Source organism: Heliconius melpomene, chromosome 12 (assembly GCF_056956725.1).
Source record: "Heliconius melpomene rosina isolate 202511_hmr_F chromosome 12, ASM5695672v1, whole genome shotgun sequence".
Lineage (NCBI taxonomy): Eukaryota > Metazoa > Arthropoda > Insecta > Lepidoptera > Nymphalidae > Heliconius > Heliconius melpomene.
Window position 1 is genome coordinate 11,423,699 of NC_140400.1, and position 21,888 is coordinate 11,445,586.

Here is a 21,888-nt window from a genome sequence, read left to right on the forward strand (position 1 = left end):
GACTTCCGAAACGTTGCAGCAAAATTGTCCACATCGTCCCCTTTATTAATATTATATGCTAACACCGTCCTCCTAAAGCGTCTGGTCTCGGCGCGAGATTTGTCCACTTAAATATTTATTTTACGTCAGACTTAGCTTAGCAGCAATTTACATTAATGGCTTGTCATAAATTCTTGCCTATCAAATGTTTATTGCATATTTCATTATAATGTTCATTTATAAATTGTCAGGGCGTAGGGTGCAGTCAGAACAGCGTTTGACTGTAAACGCGAAGGATGTGGGTTCCCAATCCTAACTCGGGGGAATTATTATATTAAAATTTATTTTAAATCCTCCGCTCTCACAATAAACGATGCTTGGAATATTGAACCGAAAGTGAATTCGCAATGTTTTGAAAATTAGGTAGAAAAGAGGGAACTGATAGTCTTAACTAGTTCCTTTCTTTTCTTGTTTTTAAATCATATGAAAAGTAAAAAGCATTCTATGATCTACACTACTGAGTAAGCGCCATTGATTCAGTAAATTCTAATCCTGACTAAAAAAACAATATGTTCCTAGAATTCAACAAAGTTCTAGGTGAATCAAATATTTAAAATGAGGAAGTAAGGTTTCTTGTAGAACTAAGTACTGAAACAAACACTAAAAGTTTTATAAAATCGAGCGTAAGAGGAATATCCTATTTTTTATTTCTACTACTCGTACTCTCGAGTGAGTATAATTACTTACTTACTATCCGTATATAGGATAAATTATATTTAAAATTGCTAATATTATGTTGTTTATGTATTTTATTTAATAAATGGTTTGTAGTGATCATCAGAAAGATGTTGAACGCTTCGCCTATGCAAGATTTTAAAATAAAGATTAAAGTAAGCAAGATTGTTGTTACAATATAATATTTTACTCCTAAGCCGTTTGAGGCTCTAAAGTGTACATGAAAACAATAATGAACAAAAACTATAACAAGCAAAATATTTAGAAACGTATAAAAAACTTAACAAGATAAAAAAATTAAAGCAAAACTCAAACCGGCACCTCTTAAAAATCTTAGTGCTCCAGCCAATTCAGCCACTACGTCGAAATGTATACGCTACGCTGTTACATAATTATTTTGCTTCCACTAAAAACATGCCACAGTATACATAAATCTGACCTTCCAACGCCAACCTAACATAAACATCTAGATTGGCTGATATAGGCACTCGACCCTCAGTAAGTGGGGCAATCCATTCAGCCCTTACCAGCATGTGGAGACCATAAATAATATTGCACACCTGTTAGTTGATTATATAGATAAAGAAATTTAGTGTACGCATTCACTACTTATATTTGGTTTATAGTAATGCTTAAGATTTCTCATAATACTGGTCGTGTTGTTGAGTCCAATATAGAAAATCGTGAAATCTTACGGTTCGACATTGTGCTCTGAGTTCTGATATGATGTCTCATTTAAACAGCATGAAGAAAATAATGTATTTTTTATATTCTGCTGCTTTTATGTGACAAAAAGCTCGAGTGCAGCTAAGAAAGCTAAATATTGTAAGCTAAGTAAGTGAATATACATTTTAAGTTTTAAGTAAATTTATATAAATTTTAAGAAAAGGCAAAATAACTATATATAGTATACATATTTATAATACAATTGTATTGTTTTATATATAATTCTCGATTGGTACATAATAAATTATTAAATTTTATAAAAAATAAAAAAATATATAAAAATAAAAGTACAAGTTCTGTAAATGCAGATGTATAGAATAGCTCCTTTACCTATGCTAGCCTTTAAATTTTAATTAGGTCCTTGCCGTTATGTTGCCTCAAGGGCGAGATCATTTACGTAGAAATATTTATTCGACTCAATGAGCCGAAGTAATTTTCATCTATTCTAGAAAATTTAAAGCTTCTTCGTGAATAACTCAAAATTTAATTTAAGAGCAATTTAATGTTGAAAGAACAAAAATTGACAAACAAATATTGGATTATTTGAAACTAGATTAAAATTTAAACAACTTGAATGATAATAGAAAATAAAAAAAAACAATTTCAAAACGCTTTATTAATATTTTAATATTTCTCTATTTTACACTTTTAACGTAACTCATATTCAATTTACAAAATAATTCTTCATTCATCTTAATGAAGTCTTCACATAGTAGAAATTAAATAATAACATTTTATTATTTAATTAATTTTTTTGTAGATCAACTCTACAATTTAATTTTAAATGTGAATTCTCACTCTCACAAGTAGCATTTCACCTTATACATCTTGTGCCTGTAAATTAACACGAATGTTTCTAGTTGCAAAAAATATAGTGATATCATAAAGAATGTTGTTGCATCAACCGCTGCGTGAACATGTTGTGTCCAAGTGTTTATAGCCCAAGATCTCAGGGCCCCCAGACCTACGTTTAAGTTGGAAAAATTTCGATAATCTTTGATATTTCACACATATATCATTAGTTTGAGTGAGACCTGTTCCAGGCATAATTTCCGTACACTTACAAAATCGAAATTTCTGTCGTAGTCCATTCGTAGCATTACAACCATGATATGTAGCCTATATATCACAAATAAGAATAATATTTTATTGGCATAAGCATATTCTATTTTATTTGTGTCTCTCTTCTTTCTCTAATATCAACATACTCGTACATTTAAAATATTACAATAAGTTAAACAAACGGAATGGATCATCCTTCAACTACAATACTCTATCAGACATGCATAGCCTCCATAAGCTATGGCGATACAGCCCATTGGTAGAGCAACAGGCTTAATGGAAAAGTTAATTTTAAACGAGCCAGCTTTACTACGCTTCAGTTGGGCCTGCGATTAATGGGGATTAACTATGGTTAATTGTTTTCGTGAGCCGGGTCACTGACGTCCCCTTATATTTGTAATTTGTTATGTACGTCCATTTGGCTCTCTCTGCTTTTGTAAATGTATTTATATACTTGTATGGTATAATAGGAATAATTTAGTTATCATGATGATAAATGTACTAGAGGTTAGTTGTGAAGCAGGGGCACAAACGCGTGCCTGTAAAAGTGACAGGACGTGGGTTCAATTCCTATTGGATGAAATTAAATAATAATGGTTATTTCATATCACCATTCTATTCATTTTGTTGAAATTATTTACAATATGCCAATTTCAAATTTATAGCTTTCAATAGCTTTCAAAATAAATTTAAGTCTTTAGTTTTCTGTTATAAGGATTAACTCTTTATTTGTATTAATAATAAAAAATATCTTGTTCCAGGTAGACTGTGAAACTGGATGAAGAATAATAATGTTGTGACAAAAGTGTGGCCATGTTATTAAAAATGAGTTTTTTCAAAATTTTCCATGATATATCAAATAATAGAACTATATTATTTATAATAGTGTTACTCTCGTTAAAACTGTGCAGCCCTCAGGACTTGAGCGAGGATTTTAATGAAGAAAACGTGGACTCAGATATAAGTATGGTGTCAGTGAAAACAAAGCTCCCTAGGAATGTAAACATTCCTTGTAGGTTGAGTGAACTGCTCTGTGATACGGGACAGTGCATATCCTTGGATAAGTATTGCAACGGAGAGGACGACTGTGGTGATAAGAGCGACGAACCGAAATCTTGTACACGTAAGTATTTAGTATATATAAATATTTAGTATATTAAAATCGTAATATCGTAAAGTATTTAGTATATTAAAATCGAAAGGTCACTGACTCATCACGAAATCTCAGAAACTACAAGTGCTAGGAATCTGAAATTTTGCATAGGAGTTACTTATAGGACGTAGGTGCTCGCTAAGACGGGAATTTGTAATATTCGACTTCACCATTCATCTTTAACATCCTCACACTACACTCCCAATATATTTACGACGACTTAGTATATGTGCATAAGAATATTAATAAATTTAATAAAAACAGTGACCTCCATCAATATAATTTAAGAAATAGAAATAAGCTTGCTGTGCCCTTCTCTAGGCTCCATAAAGTGTCTCACTCATTCGTAGGTCAAAGTATACACTTTTATAACAAACTTCCAAACGACGTGGTTAATTTATCACTGAACAAATTTAAAAAAGTGGTAAAGCACAGGCTCTGCCAAAAAGCTTATTACTCTGTTAAAGATTATGTTCGCGATAAAGATGTTTGGAAATGAGTTGCTCTATTTCTAAGTTAAAATTGTTAATTGTGATTTATAACAAATGTTGGCATTAAAAAAAAAGAGCGGCCATGAGTTTCTTTGCCTGTATCTTCTCATGAGCTCAACCATTTGAACGGGCTTTTTTGAAGTCAAAATTGCACATTTTTTTTTGGTTATTTTGTTTTGCATTTTTTTATCTTTTATGACATGTCCAAGTGAATGTTAAGCATTTTTATGGAATAAAGATATTTTGACTTTGACTTTGACTTTAAGGGGTTGTTTTTGGGGTTGAAGGTTTGTATGAGACTTCGTTACTAATGACATTTGCCTTTGTCATTCGTTCGGTTCGGTTCTTTATTTATGGCGCTTCGAGCGTGCCAGTTGAGCACTATTCACTTCGCCAATGTCACGTTGTATGGAAAACACACAAAGGAGATTGTACGGTAAAAAAGAGATTATATTACACAATAGGAGAATAATTGTCATTCGTTACTACAAACGCTAGGAGTGTCAAATTTTGCATAGACGTCACTAGGACGTAGTCATGGAGACAGAAATTAATAATAACATAGTTCATGTGGGTGTAACTGCGAGCGGGCCGCTAGTTTAGTATATATGTATTGACTTATTATATATAGGTTAGAGATTAAAAACAAATCTAGAAAGATTTTGATTTTTTTTGACACCGAAATATGACTTTGTAATTTTTTGTCATTTTGAGTATGATTTAGGGACAAGAGTAAGATTTATTAAGGCGACAAAAGGGAGATATTTTCTCTGAAATATTTTAAAATAGAAAACAATGTTTGTTATTTTTTAATAATCCATTTCTTTTTAAAGTTAAGCTAATTTTAAATAATATTGGGCAGAACTAAATGCAAAAACGTATCTCATTATTAATTAAAAGTAATATAATACAATTTAATAAAATTTAAAAATCTTATTTCTTTACTTAAGCTATACTTCCGGGCAAAATGTGAACCCAAGTAAACAAATAAATGTAATAGTGCCTATTATTGCTTAAACTTATATCCAGCATTGTCAGTAGGATAGACTCGCTGCGGTGGCTTTTATGTAATATTCATAACTTCTTACAATATCTCTGCCAAAACATATTAGATTTAACGTTTGCGGATCTCTATATAGAAAAGTTATAATTGTTTTTTGGCATTCAGCAGTATTCGTTGAATAGTCGATACTTCCTAAGTGAATATATACATACTCGTATATTTTTTGTTTCGTTCATTATCATTTTGGGCGGTTTTCCAATTTTTGTTATAACCAAAGTGTTAAAACTAAAATTTTATATCGGATATTGTATTGTATTGTTTTTCATATTGTAAAAAAATATCTTGTCGTTGTTTTTCGATTGATACCGTTATGCTGTTTTAAGATCTGTTCACTCTACAGATACGTTAAAAGTGAAAAGTTAACCTTCAAGTAGGTGTCTGGCTTCTTCCAATAGTCAAACAATATGAGTTATATATGCCTTTTCTCTAACTTTCATGTGATGTACAAATAACTTTTATTTTAATTATGGCCTAGTCTCCTAAAGGTAAATTTGTTACTATTTGAATCAAATTGGAGTTAAAAAAATATATATGCGACTTATATACCAACCTCATGACAGTAAAACACAATTTTTAAAGTTTAATTTGATAAAGCATGTAATTTTGTTCTGTACCCTAAGGGACTGTAGACCTGGACATTTGATATTAATTTCAACTTTATACCTTTACGTAATCTTGAGATAGATTACGTAATTTTTACGTAATCTTGAGAAGCGTGGCGTTAAGTTCCGCCACTTACACGCAATGCCCTAAGAATTCGGCAGAAAATGCAGTAAGTAATTAAAACAGAATGTACAACTACTGTTAACTACTAGTACTGTAAATACTAGGTAATACAATATTTCGTCTGTCTAACCTGCTATATGCGGGATACAGCGTGAAACAAAAAAAATATAATAATTAATCTACTCCTTTTAATTTAACGAACTCTACAAAAAACACTGACTTGTAAAGCTTTGCAGCCTTTAAATACGTTTCTACGCAAGAAACGTCCAGCGCGATAATTGTCTTACACAAAAGACTGCGCAGATGGCCTCACAAAGGGGATTGAAAGAACTAGATTATTCCGTTCCCACTGTTCTCGGGGGAACAACGTCGTTTGGGAAGATGGTAGACGTGATGGCCTCACTTCATTATCTTTCGACCTTTGATAACAGTTATCTACTACATTATTTATATTAACTGGTATTTTAAATAACCTGCTTTATAGATAGAGTTTGAATGTTTTTTTCTTAATATATCTCCTATGTAATTTATATAATTAACGTTGTACGTAAGAGTAGATTCTGAGATAAATTGTCTACCATGTTATATATATACTCTGTTATGTGAAAGAAAATATTGAATTGGAACAGCCATAGTAAATTATAGAAAGCCCTCTGTCAAAACTAACCCCGATTGCAATATTAGGTTGGGAATTTAATATTTAAGACGAAGTTCTAATTGGTGCCGTCTACACGGAAGCCCAGGTTCATTGAACGTTTATTTCAAGGAATATGTACTGGGACTGTTTCAATTCTGTATTTTCTTTCACGTAAAATAGTATTTTGACGTGACTTTAAGACAGAAAGAACAATGAACAAGTAGTAAACTTGTTAATAGATAATTCTTAAATACTATACAAAAAAAATGAATGAAGTTTATACACCTATGTAAGAAAAAATTTAGGTGGTCCAATTCCCACGATTCATTTCACACTTCGATTTTCATTTCCCTGGCTTGGCAAAATGTGATATTGGGTTTTGCCACTAAAATACTTCTCTTTTTCCATGCAGAACAAAATGCAAATAAAAAGAACCATTTATGTACCAACCACTTTATTTTAACGACCCCAATAAAAACATATTATATATTTAACATGACAAGTCCATAACACAAACATATCCGAGTATCACATTCTAAGCACTCAAAAACGAAGAACAATTAAGCTCCTTTAATTATGGCGGCAGGTGAAAACGAGCTTTCGCTTTTATCGTCCCCACGTACGTAGTCATTAGCCCGAAATGTGGCTACAATTAACGGAAAAAACGCCGCGTACGTTTAATAAGGTGTTAAGTTTGCTGGCTGTTTCCGAAACTGTTTTAATTTGTCACGATATCCTTTTTGTTATTTATTATTTCATTTTTTGTATATAAGGTTTATTAGCTGTATCCCACATATAACAGAAGGCAGAGGGAACCTTGTGTTGAGATACTCCGTTCAACATTTTCCGGAGGATTCTGGAGGCATTGCTTATTGAGAGGTGGAACTAAACGCCACGGTTTGCCTCGACACCAGAGATCATTTCCTAAAGTGAGAATCGAACCCACAACCTGTAGTGTTTACAGTTTCAAGCTTGTGCCCCTGCGCCTGGAGTGGCTTTTAACATCTTACATATAAAAAAATATACTATATTACATTAATTTTTTTAGGAACCGAAATTTGTGAAAATTTTAAAGCCAAGAAAACTTCCCTTCCCTTAATTAAAATTATACCAAATAACAATTCTAATGTATTTATTTATGTGACATTATCTTTTTTTATCAATGAAAACAATTCGTATATAGAGGAGGTTTAAGCCCTGTAAACCACCTTCAATTGAAAATGCATATTTTCTTATAATTTTGCCAGAAAGTAAATATATTAGGAACAACAAAGTCTTTAGTTTCGTTTCTTAATATTAAATTTACCTATAAAAATATCGATTTTTCTATATATATGACACTCGAAAGAATAAGAAGAGAAAACTCGTTACTTTAGTTTAGCTTTTGTCTCCAACTCGACACAACTCTCGACATAAGCACACTATTGTCTATGTAAGGCTTGAAAAAACTTTACTTGAGCATAGACAATTGCATTTATAAATGTAGAACCTTAGGGAGTTCCGTATTACCTAAATATTAAACATAAATTACTATCAAATGAATAAATTTACGTAAATTTAAATACTTCCATTTATTCACTCTGATGTCGAGGCAAAGCGAGATACTGCGTGCAACTGAAAAAAATAGCAAAAAAATGAATATATTTAATTTTAAAAAATAAAAATACAGAATACAGATTTTTAAGTCCATATTTCATTAGTATTTTATTCTACTAGATTATCCTACTTTACAGGTATTAGGTGCTATTTAACTATCATATTTGAATATTAAAGCCGTTTTAATCACTGACACGTCAGCGCTGTTACATATTCAGGCGCATAGTTTGCACGTAATTACAGTTGGGGCTGTTTGTAGTAGAAAGTAACTTTCTGATAAATTGACAGATATACTATCGCTTAGAATGTTGGTTCGATAGTTTATCTATAGCTCGTTTAGTATGTAATATTTATTTATGACTCATATTGTGGCTTAAAAAATGCTTAATATTTTTTCTAGGTGATGAGCAAACTATGACTATGGCTGTAATTTTGATAGGCGAATGAGAAATTACTTTTGCTATTTTACCATGAGCGCCATTACATTCAATATCGTTAAATATAAATTTAAATGTATTAATATAATGTTATTCGTAGTGAAAATGGTGGACAAATACACTTTATACTTCCAACAAAAAAAAAAATATATGATTGAGGCCAAGCGCAGGGGCAAGCATAAATGTGATTTAATGTAAATTTTCGATTACTTAAAAGGTTCTTGGTGGTAGATTGGCCCAGCAACAACGAAAACGTATCTTAAATACTAAATTATATGCAAACAAATTTAAATACTAAATTATATTAAATAAGATTAACATACATTTCTTTTAATATATCAAAATCTACAGGTACAGGTACATAATATATAAAATCTTTTTTTTATGTTTCAGTTTATCTTTCAGTATAATAATAATTCAATCACGTGCTCAGAGCAACTTTACAACGTGCTAATCTTAACTTTTAACAAACGTAATAAAAGTAAGATTTATTGCAAAATAAATGAGCGGGATCATCATTGTGTGGTTTCTACATAGAATTTCTCATTTCGTTCGTTCAGTTATTTCAGCTTTGTAGGAGGAACGAAAGTAATTTTGTATTATATATTTGTTTTCAATGTTTTATATAGTATTGAAAACAACCATGTAATTACGAAGTATAAAATACGTGGTTGTATTGGAAGCTTTGTATTTCTTTAGATTTTTGTGTAGTATTTTTTTTTAATCATGCTAGAAAGTCTTATTTTAAAAATAAGTTATTAAACCGTTCCTAACATATACAATGAGTTCTATATGTTTATTTTTTACTTTTACTTAGTAATACCATGTAGATTGGAATAGGGATGGAAAATATAAATAAAAAATATAGAAATATATTCAACATTAATTGAATAAACCATTAATTTATAATGAACTTCAAGTACGACACTTGTTCCATGTGACGAGTGCATTTACGAAGCAAGTACCTACTTATTGAAATATGCATTCCACTTTATAGGTATAGTTTGCATTAAAAATTTGATTTAATATTATATTTTATAAAAGTATTATAAATGCGTTTTATTATAAAATGAAGGAACCATTTTAAATTGTACAAAAGTTTAGTTTTATTTGCTGTTCAAATGTTCTCCGTTGTAAATTATAAGCATTCCAGTTTTTTATATTCCCGTCGCATTTTAGTTATGCCAATTATGGTCAAAAAAAGAATTTTATTTTCTCATTTCAATAGTACAACCATATTGAATTACTTCCATTTATCTAAATATTTTAACTAACAGTGTTGAACTTAGTGATAAGATATTCCATTGTTCTTTGATTGAGTTGACTAAAAAAAAAATTTTTTTCAGGTCATTTTAACTCTAATATTGGTTATAATCATATTCAAAGGCTCATCCAACACTGGCGTTAAAAATTAGGTAATATATCGTAAAAGAAGTGGTTTCTAAATTCAAATTCAAAATATTCTTTATTCAAATATACTATTTATTATAAGCACTTTTGAATCGGCACAGGAATATATAAACAAAAAAGCTATCACTGGTTCGGAAGGCAGTTCTGCTGAGAAGAGCCGGCAAGAACAGTTGCTCTTTCAAAAAAAGAAAGAATAGAAATAATAAAATATTATTTCAGTTTTAAAATCATTGTTTTATTGAAGCATATACTTGTAATGCATAAATATTGTCCATACAAATTTAATTTACCTACCCAAAAAATATGAAAATTAAAATAACATTCACTAATATCAAATAGTAGAATAAAATCATAAAAAACTAACAACTATAACATTTTTAATGGTTATAGCTTGAAAAAAAATAATATTTTAAGACAAAAGGACGACAACGGTCTCCAATAGCTGCATTTGTGTTAGTAGGTCAAATTGTTTCAACATTAAACTGTAGATAAAATGATATCACAAAATCGTGATAGAAATTTGGGCCTCAAGAACAAAAGATTACAATAATGTTCCACGCCGAAGTGAACACTTGTCTTATGCTGTGTACTTAATGCGCTGTCAGGACAGACAAAAGGCTTTTTTAAAAGATTGTAAAAATATGGCTGACTCCCCATTGTGCGCCTCGCTTTATTCAAATTCTTTTCCTGCTCATTTCCCTATTTTTGTTGAAAGGATTAACAATAGTACAGGTACTGAGTGGTATTGTACGAAATTTGATAGCATTTTACAAGTAAAATATGCTTAGTGGTTATTATAGGGAGGGCTTTTAGGAGGTATTTGTGATTATATGTACATATTTACACATGTTTATTTAGTTATTTAGTACTTTTGTATAATCAAGCTTGAATTTTATCCCGAGCCACATATATCTTCCAATATTCTGTCGATATAGTCGAGAACGATGCATTAGTTAACATTTTAATTGGCTCTCTTATCACATTTACTTTTTTTATGTACATACGTACTATGTGTCCTCTCGCCTGTAATAAAAACTACAAAATATATATTATACAAACCAAATTTAATGAAAATATATTTTCAGCTAAAAATATGAAAACTTTTTAAAAGACTTGCCTAAAATATATGATATACGTAAATCACATTGTTATGTACAATATCGTAAATCGACTGAGGGGAACAATCGAACCCCTGTACCTAACGGCTGGGCAGTGGCTAACATAAAGGCTGTATTTAACGATCGTCGCTTGATTTCACAAAAGAGCGACCGAACTACTACTACTTTATCGCTTGAATGTGTGTAATAACAGGTTCATAAGTCGGCTCGAACTCGCACAAAATTTCAAAGGAAATGCTTGGTACAAGCTCACATAAAACTATATAGGTGCAACATCTAGGCGAGTCGTGGTGCAGGGGATCAATGTGGTTGTAAACGCGGCAAGTTGTAAGTTCGATGCCCTATCGAAATTAAATATTAAATGTTTTCATTTCTTCGCTTTGATATCGAGGCAAAGCGCGGTGTTGAACTCTGCCATTCAACTCGCAGTCCCTCCAGAATTCGATGGAAAATAGAAAATGGAGAGTTTTAATGCAATAATAATTAAAAACCATACATTTCTTTCTTGATTGTTATAACGATTTTTGTAGGTATCTTTTTTAATATGCTTTTTTTTCACTACAGCATGTAACAGAACGTATATGGGGGATGTCGGAAGAACATATGAACTAGAAGTTAGGAGGCCGAGGGAAGACCACCTACCTTTCGTGTGTCATCTCAACTTTACCGCAAACGGCGGAAACTATGGTGATATTATTCAAGTAAGTTTAATTTGTACATTTAGAAACAGCTAACCCGAATTTACATTAATATCATAAATTCTAAATGTTTTTGAGAACAGAGTTTCGAACTAATACTGTATTTCGTTGATTTTTCACATAAGTTTTATTTTATCTAATAGAGTATATTGTCTAGAGTTGATGAAATTGTTATTTTAACTTATAATAACAATATATAAAAAAGCAAAAGCTTACAATCTTAGGCAGAGCATTCATTCATTCAAGGTGACTAAGACCTAAACTAAACAAACTACTTTTCAGCTTCACACTGTATCCCAACTGTTTGCTACTGAGCAGAGCAGGGTAGGCAGAGGGAGTCTAGTGTTGAGACACTCCGCTTTCCATTTTCCGCCTAAATCTATAGGCATTGCGTGTCGAGTGGCGGTATTCAACGCCGCGCTTTGCCTCGACACCAGAACAAAGAATTGAAAATGTTATATATATAATTTCCTTGCCTGGGAATCGAACCCATACACGCTTGTGGCTGTGTGCCACGGCTAGCCCAACTCTGCTACAGCTAAATAGTTCAATACTAGCGATATTGTATCTAATATTAGAAGCATTATATCTAACAGATCGTACTAGATCTATATCTAGATGCCTAGATATCTACATAGCCCATTCATAACTGATATTACGGAATGCCTATAACTCCTCACAAAGGCTAACTGCAGAACCTTGTTACAGCTTACCTTCGACACGTTCACAGTTGGCAAATTTGTATCATTTACATCTGATGGATGTCCAGATGGACATATGACTATTGTTGAGAAGAGTCCGTCTCCACCCACTGGGCAATGGTGTGGTTCAGCTTGGGGCTATACGGTGTATTTCAGTGAATCTGATTCTATCAATATGACGCTCAGATTGGATAGATTGAGCCAACAGGTATTTATTGCATATATTATATTAAGAATTGTTATTATATTTTTATACGAATTAAATTTTTAATTAATTAATTGTTATTAGAATCGGGCGAAAATGGCTAAATATTATTTTATAATATAAAAATAGGCCACATAAAGAAAAATCTTTTTTCACGGTATAGATAAATTATGATATATTTAAACGTAATAAAATGATGATATTTAATTTTTATATTGAAACGAATTGAAATAGATACATTCAAAAGCAATTATCTAAAGTGGTTTTTATCTAATAATATTATTGGTAGGTAAATAAATAATTTTATAGTAAATAAAAATTAAACTATTAAAAAAACAAATAGTCAAGTTAATATAATACTTGTGAAAAGTTGATGAAAATGAAGTATCTCTATTTTTTTTAACTCTAACAATATTTTATTGATATTCTGTCTCTTCATTTTTGAGATTATTTTGACATTTTTATGTTTATGTTAGTGTATCCGCCCAATTTTGCAGATATTATGTATTGGGTGGTGGTTTAATCTCGCGGTTTAATTTGTTTCAAGAGAGAGAAAATAAAAAAAAATATTTCTCCAACTGAGAAGCAAATACACAATCGTCGCACTTAAAGTTACTATGCTACTAAAAAAAATCTGCTTAATCCCGCGTACAGAAGGATAGGCGGCGGGAATCTTGTGATAAGATACTCTGTTCCCCACTTTTCACAGATTTTTTCGAGGCAAAGCGTGATCAGTGTCTTTCGCCTTGGTGCCAGAGCGAAGAATTAATAATAATAATAATTAATTCCCACGAATGGGGATCAAACCTACAACCATCACACCTTGTGCCTGCACCAAGACGACCTGAACAACAACTAGACAACGACGACCCCATTACAAAGACCTTGGCTAATGGAAATAAATCCATAATATCCACATGCTATAGATGTTTTAGTAACATATTCATTATTATCATCGAGGCTCATTTTGTTATTTCTCCGACCCATCATTACTAACAACTAAGCATATAATTCAAAAGCTTTTACATTTTCTATCCGTGAACAAATCGAAAACAACAATAAAACAATGTAGTACAGAGCAAAGATAATTTGTGGCGGCCATTATTTATTCGGCTGCGTCAACATTAGTAATTATAAAGTAGTTATGTTGGTATAATTAAGTTCGGATCGATGGGATAGTGCTGGTTGGGCCGAAGTTTTGTTATGGAAAAAACAAACTTTCTACGTTTGTTTGTTATTTGTTTTATTAGGTAGTTTTCGTTGTGTAAATATCCATTTTGATGAAGAAATATTTTTGTATTATATTTATTTAAAGTTAAATATTTCTGTTATTATAAGCTTCTATCAAATATAAGTAGAATATCCGCTCAAGAAATTAAATAAATATTTACATTTATATTATCATTTCTTCGCTCTAGTGTCCAGGTAAAGCGCGGCGTTAGTTCCGTCACTCAACACACAATGCCTCCAGAACTCGGTGAAAAGTGGGGAACGGAGGTTCTCTCTATCTATCCTGCTGTGTGCGGGATACAGCGTGAAGCTGACTTTAGTTTCCTCGAACGGAAATCGAACCCACAACCTATCGCTAAAATCGCACACCTGAATTCTAATTAGTATGCATAAACATGATAACACTAATTAAGCATTCACAACATACACTTATATCTACGAGTATATCCATACATCTAGAGCGATCCTTGCACCGTCGGCGTCTAATTAACAGTTTCGGCATATCCCAAAGTTAATCCTTATATAAACGAACAACAGTATTTATCTTCATTAAGAGTATCTAAGCACCCTTTTATGTTGGAATGACGTGACGCGACCTAACTAACTACATGTTTTCGCTTGTGACTTGACTAATATTCCACATCGCTTCGCTTTTAACGCTCCGTTGCGTTTATCTCGCTTTAGCAGCCGTATTATCTGAACCAAGGGTTGAACTTTCGATCAATTAATTAAGGGATGATTACGGACACCCTCCGCTCGTCAGATACGATCAATTATGATAATGAATATTATTATGGTCTAATTCAATAATTTTATAATGGGAATTTTGGTTCCCGTCAAGTTCCTTTTGGTCAAACGTTTCAATGTCATTTCTTATTATATCAAATGTTCACAATGTATTCCACTCATAGCAATAATCGAGTTTTTCATATAATTATAGACATAATCATTTACACTATACTATACTAATAAAAAATATAAACAAACGATTTTAAAATTTTTTGTCTGTCGGTCTGTCTTTATATTTGTCCAGGCTAATCTCAGAAACAGCTGAACCGATTTTTATTCACTACAACCACAGGAAAGACTATAAGTTTATTAAAAAGGGATATAGAGAGTCAGTAAGTGTTAGTGTTAAGATAGTAGTATAGTAACAGTAGGAAACCTTACTTTCCGAGATATACTCGTAACTCTACGCCAACAGAACGGGGATAGAAAATTATCTCGAATTAATAATAAACCCATAACCAATGCACTTGCAAATTGCAAACAATTGCGCCACGATGGTTTCAAATTAAAATATTTTAGGCTAATATATTAAAATAACTGCTATGTATTTTTTTACTCACTATATTAACTAAGTTTAATTTTATTAATGTTTATGTTTCATTAGCCCGTTATTAGTTATATTTTAGTAAGAAGCGTTATTGTTATCTTTTCATTAGATAGCAACTGAATTTGTGCATGTAATTTCATGACAGACAATAATGTTGTGACAACAGTTTGTTGAATTACTAGTATATTTAGTTTAATTTAGTTTTATTAACAAATATAAATAATTTATGTATATATTACTGAGAATATTTATTTATTTTTCATTATCTGTATAAGAAATTAATGTGCTTTTAAATTATAATACTTTATAAATATTCTTTAATTTTTGAGATTTACCGAAAAATAGGAAACGTAATCATTTAGGAAATTGTATATTATATGAAATAATAATTACTTATATTGAAAATATTTTTTGCATGTAAAATACCTACTAACCCATGAATTTGAAAACAATTCAGTAGGTACCTAATCGAAAGAAGAGGAATTCATCTTTACCTAACTCGTTTCCTTTATCAGCTACGGAAGATATGTACATAAATAATAATATTTCACTGATTTTTAGACAGAGGCAGTCCAGTGTTAAGACATTCCATCCCCCACTTTCCGCCGAATTCTGGAGGCATTGTGTGCTGAGTAGCGGATATCAACCTCGATTGTCGTCGACACCAGAGTGAAGAAATGAAAATATTAAATATTTCATTTCCTCAAGTAGGAATTGAACCCACAACCTGTCACGTATACAATCACACGCATGTACACCTGCGCCACGACTGGCCTCATATTTCACTGAATGATGCTTAAATACCACAAAAACTGCTTTTACTCAGACAGAACATGAAAGTAAATGTTAAATTAAATGGGTAAAGCTGTAATTACTCTGACAATTACAGGACCGTGCAACAAAGACCAACTAAGTTAAAACATTTACATATTTATTTGTACAAAAATTATTCAAATACCTTAATGTAGTAATTAACAATTAGACTCTTATATATGAGAGAAAGAGTAAATACTAAAAGTACCTAAGTCAATTTTAGTAGTGTTTAAATTATTGTAATAGGTATATTTTATAGAGACAGTCGTGCTGTAGGGACATAAGCATGTAACGTGAGTTGTTAGTTCGATTGCCACTCGGGGAAATTAATTATTATTTATCCTATCCTATATCTTATAAAACAAAGTCGCTTTTTGTGTCTGTCTGAACTTTCTAACTCTTCTTCTTCTAAACCACCCAACGGATTTGGATGCGGTTTTCACCATTAGGTCGAGTATTTCTCAGGGACAAGATTTATATATAGTTTATTATTTGTACATTCTTATGTAAATTAACATAAATACGATAAATGTGTATAAAGTCCTACCCGCTGAGACACTTTGGCGCATGCGCTGCTTTAATGGTAAATACTACATGAAAAAAATGTACTGGAGTATTGTTCCTCTTAATAAGATCTACAAAAAAGTCTGCGATGGCATATTCGTATCTTTTAAGAATAACGTGTAGTGATCATATTTCTGTCTAAAAATAGTAATTTCAATATATTTTTTATTGTGAGGGATATTTCTCCATAATGGTATTAATCCTTATCCTTTAAAATACTTTATTAAATTTCTACGTTAAACGAAGATAAAATTTGCTTTTTAAACTATTTCGAAATTGCGAATAGTTTTAGAGAAAAACGCATTTAATTATTGACACATCACGCCGTTCACACATCAACTGTATCGAGTCAAGTTTCACTTATCCCTTACTCTCAGCATATAAATAAGTATATTAGTTGGCCATTTAATGTAGATCAAAACTGTCTTTTCTGTTTTTCATTTTAATAAGTACTTTAGAAGTTGTTACAATATCAAAAAATCCTTGCTGCGAAACGCGCCTCGCGACGTTATGCTTATACAAGCGAGTCCGCCGCGCCCGCCTGCCTTACACGCATCGATGGTTCAGTGGTAGAATGCTCGCCTGCCACGCGGGCAGCCCGGGTTCAATTCCCGGCCGATGCATTCTATTTAATTTTCATCACAGGCAGCCACGTAGTGCTTGCTTTTCATCAGGGACAGAAGACCCTCTTCAGCATTAACCAAAAGCTCGAAAAAAAAAAACCCTGCCTGCTTTTATAGCAACGAAGATTTGGATGCGTTTGCACGTATTGGATAATCGAATGTATTATTTAATGTCATTTAACTATCTAAAAATAGTAATTTAAATATATTTTAATAAGTACTTGAAAAGATTAGTATCACAGATATAAAATTACGGTACCTACTAAAAAATCCTTGCTGTGTAAAACAATTGGAAAATCCTTATTGAAACTACGAAAATGCGGGTTGCATTAAGGTTTAATTAATTTTCATATTATCTTAAGTGCTTTGCAAACATACATTATATGAATAATCCAGTAGTAAAAGCGGGCGAAGCCGCAATAGGGTCGCTAGTTATTAATATGTTCGTTCTTCGCTCTGGCACCGAGGCAAAGCGCGAGTGAGTAGCGCCACTCACACGTAGTGTCTTAACACTGTCGTAACCCTTTGCCTATCCTGCTACATGCGGGATAAAGCGTGAAGCTGATGTAAAAATGTATATAAATAACACGAAGTACGTCACAAAAAACTTATATTAGGTCCTTATTTTAGGATCCATCATGAGATTGTTCTCATGATAGCCGATAGAATAGCTGTTATTGCTTATTGCGATGATATAGAAAGAACGGACTTCGAGTTTATAGCCATAAGAAGAACTTATGTTTCTCAAATATTATAAGTGCTCTGTTACTGAAATTATTTAGCTTTAAGTGAGAAAAAAATAATTAAACATATAAGAAAAAAAATTGTTATACTGTCCTTACATATCAGAATATATACTCGTATGTATATATTATAACTTTGCCATGACATCTACGATAGACTCTGTAGCAATTAACAGTTGGACCTTCTATTTTAGGGTGTTGGATACAATTTCGACTTCAAGTTGGCGTACAAGTTTCTAAGGCGGAGTGAGGCTCGGCTGCGGTACGGTAACGCGACACTGGGGGCGTGGAGGGGAGAGAGGGTCCCGGGAACCTATTGTGATAGGATACTCACCGACTGCGATTTACGCGCCTGTCGTATACAGTCACCTAATTTTCCTGGGGTGTATCCTCGAAATGCTACTTGTACGTACCGGATTGAGCATACAAAGGTGAGTTCTTATAATTTTTACAAGAAAAATATATCTTTTCATAAAATCCTCCAATAATACTTGTATTACATATACACATATACTTTATTAATGAGAAAAATATGTTTGTTTTGTTGCTAATTACAGATTATATGAGATAAGTTGTTCTTGTTGTTATTTTCTTGTTACTTGTACTAGTGAGCTATATTAAAGAAATAATGACAGTAAGTCTTGGTTATAGTAATATACAAAAATACTTGTTTGCATTTCTTAAATAATATAGGCCAGTCACAACACATATGAATATAAACGCGAAAGATAGTGGGTTCGAATCCCATCCGAGGAAATTGAATATTAAATATTTTCATTTCTTCGATGTGGCGTCGAGGCAAAGTGTGTTGAGTGCCGCCACTCAACACGCAATGCATCCAAAATTCAGCGGAAAGTGGGGTACGAGAGTATCGTAGCACTAGGTTCCCAAGTTCCCCCTGCCTATGTACGAGATACAGCATGACAAATAGCGTTTTCATACATACAAAATACAATATTACCAACCCCATATAACTTATCAACAAATTTCAAAATATAATATATCAACGTGTCTCTATAACAAACTGAAGCAATTACAGTGATAGATACAAGTTCATACAAACTTTATACAAGTTTCCAACAAAATATGAAACACGCTTGTAGAATATTTGCAAGAATCTATGGCTGTGGGCGTTGGGGGGGAACGGCTTAGTAACAATGTGTATGTCAAATTATTGTGGTTATTGAACCTGAAAATACTTATATAAGTTATTAATTGTCTAAATTACTATAAATTTGTAATTATTCAAATCTCGCATTCATTGAAATGTAGGTAATATATATATCGCTTTTTAGTCTGGGGAAATAAATTTACTGTACAGGTTTCCAGCAAGCAGAATTACAAGAATTTTGATAAAAACAACAACTTTTTTAGTGGCAATACTTAATACGGCTTCAGTACGATTTATCTAAGCTTTCTAAAAACAAAAAAAAGATATTTATATTTTAAGCACGAGGCCAGTCGTGGTGTGGAAGCTTGTATGTGATTATAAACGCGACAGGTTATGGGTTCAATTTTGACTCTAGAAAATGAATTAATTAATATTTCATTTGCCGGACGATTTCGACGGAAAGTAGAGAACGAAGTATCTTAACACTAGGTTCCCTCTGCCAATCCTGCTACAACAGGGATACAGAGGGAAACAAGAAAAAAAATTAAGCATCTCGAACTCTCTACACCATAACGATGTCATTAACATTACCCTAAACACACTCCTAATGTTCCCACACTGTCTTTTAAATTTCTTATATAATACCCGTAAAATTAAGAGCCGCCCCTAACAGACGTACAAAATTACGCAACCCTTTACATCTGGGTTAAGGGTGTCGCGAATTTACATTAAAACGGGTTCACACGTCGGGTAGGCTCGTGTGGTTGTTTGTATTAATATTTAATTTAAAATTCGCACCAGACCCCGCCATACTCGTATGTACGAGTACAAACAATGAAGATTATTTATGAACGATATCACTGTGAATACAAATGGAAAAAAGACTATAAAATATAAAAAGGTCAGTAGTGCCGCAATGTCACAAGCGTGACAGGTTGTGGGTTCGATTCCATTCGAGGAAATTAAATATTTAATATACACATTTCTTCGATCTTGTTCGATCCACTTAACAGCAATGCCTTCAAAGTTCGGCAGAACGAAGGGAACGAGTGTCTTTACACTAGGTTCCTAAATTTCCCCTGACTATCTTCAAAATCCTCACTCTAGCGTCCACAGGCTAAATGATAAATATTTTTCCAGATACCCGCCGACAAACACGTCCTGTTGGCGGTGAGACAAACGAACAGCCACAAAATACATATCAAAGATCAGATAGTGAAGTATGATAGGAGTCAGCGAGTACTCAAGTGAGTATGAGAAATAGTGGAAATGTACCCAGCCAGTTGAAGGGAATAACTTATTCTGAAAATGATTTTATAGAGACGCGTACGTTATAATAAAACCAAAAGAAAACTTATTGAATTATTTACATTTATTTACTTTTTGTTTATATGTATAAAGCCAATCATAGTGCAGTGTTACAAACGTGCTAATGTAAACACGACTGGTTTTGGGTTCGATTACCATTCGAAGAAATGAAAATATTAAATATTTCATTTGGTAAAGAGGTGAGTTCCGTCACTCAACATGCAATTTCTCCAAAACTGTAAAATGGAAGTGTCTTAAAGGGAACGTATTGTCTTAACAATAGGTTCCTTCCATTTCCCACTGCCATCCCTGTTATTTGCGAGGTACGGCGTGAAGCTAAAAAATAAATTACGTCATATATATTTTTCATTATATTTCTTTACATTTTGAGTAGACATATTTACATATTTTATGCAAAAAATTGAACAGTAATTTACTTCGACAATTTATTACGTTATTCAATAACTATTATATACACGCTTTACGAAGCACCGAAATGTAAAAAAAAACACTATTAAAATTCAAATAGAATTTTAATAGTGAAACGAGAGAATTTTCCACGTGACCATATCATGAAATGATAAAATATTCCACATCCAATATACATTGATTTGCATTGCTACGTATTCGAAAATAATATTTGACCCAATTGGTTGGTTTGGTTTTATAATATTCATTACTTTTTATTAGTCGCATTTTGGTTAAAACTGAATTATAATGAAATATTACTATTATTATAACTTAGATATGGGTTTTCATTAAAAACTTTTAATTAATGTATTCTATTTGTTTTCATATAAGTAATATGTATAAATACATATAATAAATCGTCACTGATCTGTATTAACGTTTATAACCAAAAATATTAATAGTATTTAATGTTTTAGGATTTGGGATCAGTGCAATGTGGTACAAGACTATCTTACAGTATGGGACGGTCCCACTCGGGACTCACCAGTGCTGGTACGCCTGTGCGGAGGAGATGCTGTACCAGACATAGTTACTAGAGGACCAAATATGCTGCTTGAATTTCATACATCACCGTACGACAATCCATTTCATCCAGTTCCCTTGAGCTATCTGCCTGGATTTGAATTAGAAGTCCAGGTAATATATTTTATTAAGCTAAAAATAAATTATACTAACTACTATCCAAACGCGGCTTCGCCCGCATAAATTTATTATTTTATGTGTGTGTATTACAGCCAAATTATCCAAAGTTTTTACATAAGCTGTAGCCTATGTGGTATTCTAATTTATAAGCTGTACTACTATAAAGTTTTATCTAAATTCGTTCAGTAGTTTTTGTATGTAAGTGAAAGAAGCACCCATCCTCCCAAATTTTCACATTTATACTATGATATATATAAAAAAAAATATGCCACATACATGCATGCATGTACTACAGCTGGAGTCATATATA

At 32.1% G+C, this 21,888-nt stretch overlaps 1 protein-coding gene across 2 annotated transcripts in view; it reads left to right on the forward strand.

Annotated features, from left to right (window-relative positions):
- LOC146533881 (uncharacterized) overlaps nucleotides 1-21,888 on the forward strand; it is a 65,339-nt gene that overhangs the window by 31,235 nt on the left and 12,216 nt on the right. Inside the window, exons 2-7 of one of the 2 annotated variants that reach the window (XM_085194606.1) lie at nucleotides 3,264-3,625; nucleotides 11,698-11,834; nucleotides 12,540-12,740; nucleotides 18,241-18,477; nucleotides 20,298-20,404; nucleotides 21,353-21,572. In XM_085194606.1, coding sequence (XP_085050732.1) covers nucleotides 3,316-3,625; nucleotides 11,698-11,834; nucleotides 12,540-12,740; nucleotides 18,241-18,477; nucleotides 20,298-20,404; nucleotides 21,353-21,572 — 1,212 coding nt within the window. In that variant the 5' untranslated portion in view covers nucleotides 3,264-3,315. The remainder of the gene's footprint in view (nucleotides 1-3,263; nucleotides 3,626-11,697; nucleotides 11,835-12,539; nucleotides 12,741-18,240; nucleotides 18,478-20,297; nucleotides 20,405-21,352; nucleotides 21,573-21,888) is intronic. The other variant, XM_085194608.1, reaches the window with a different exon arrangement.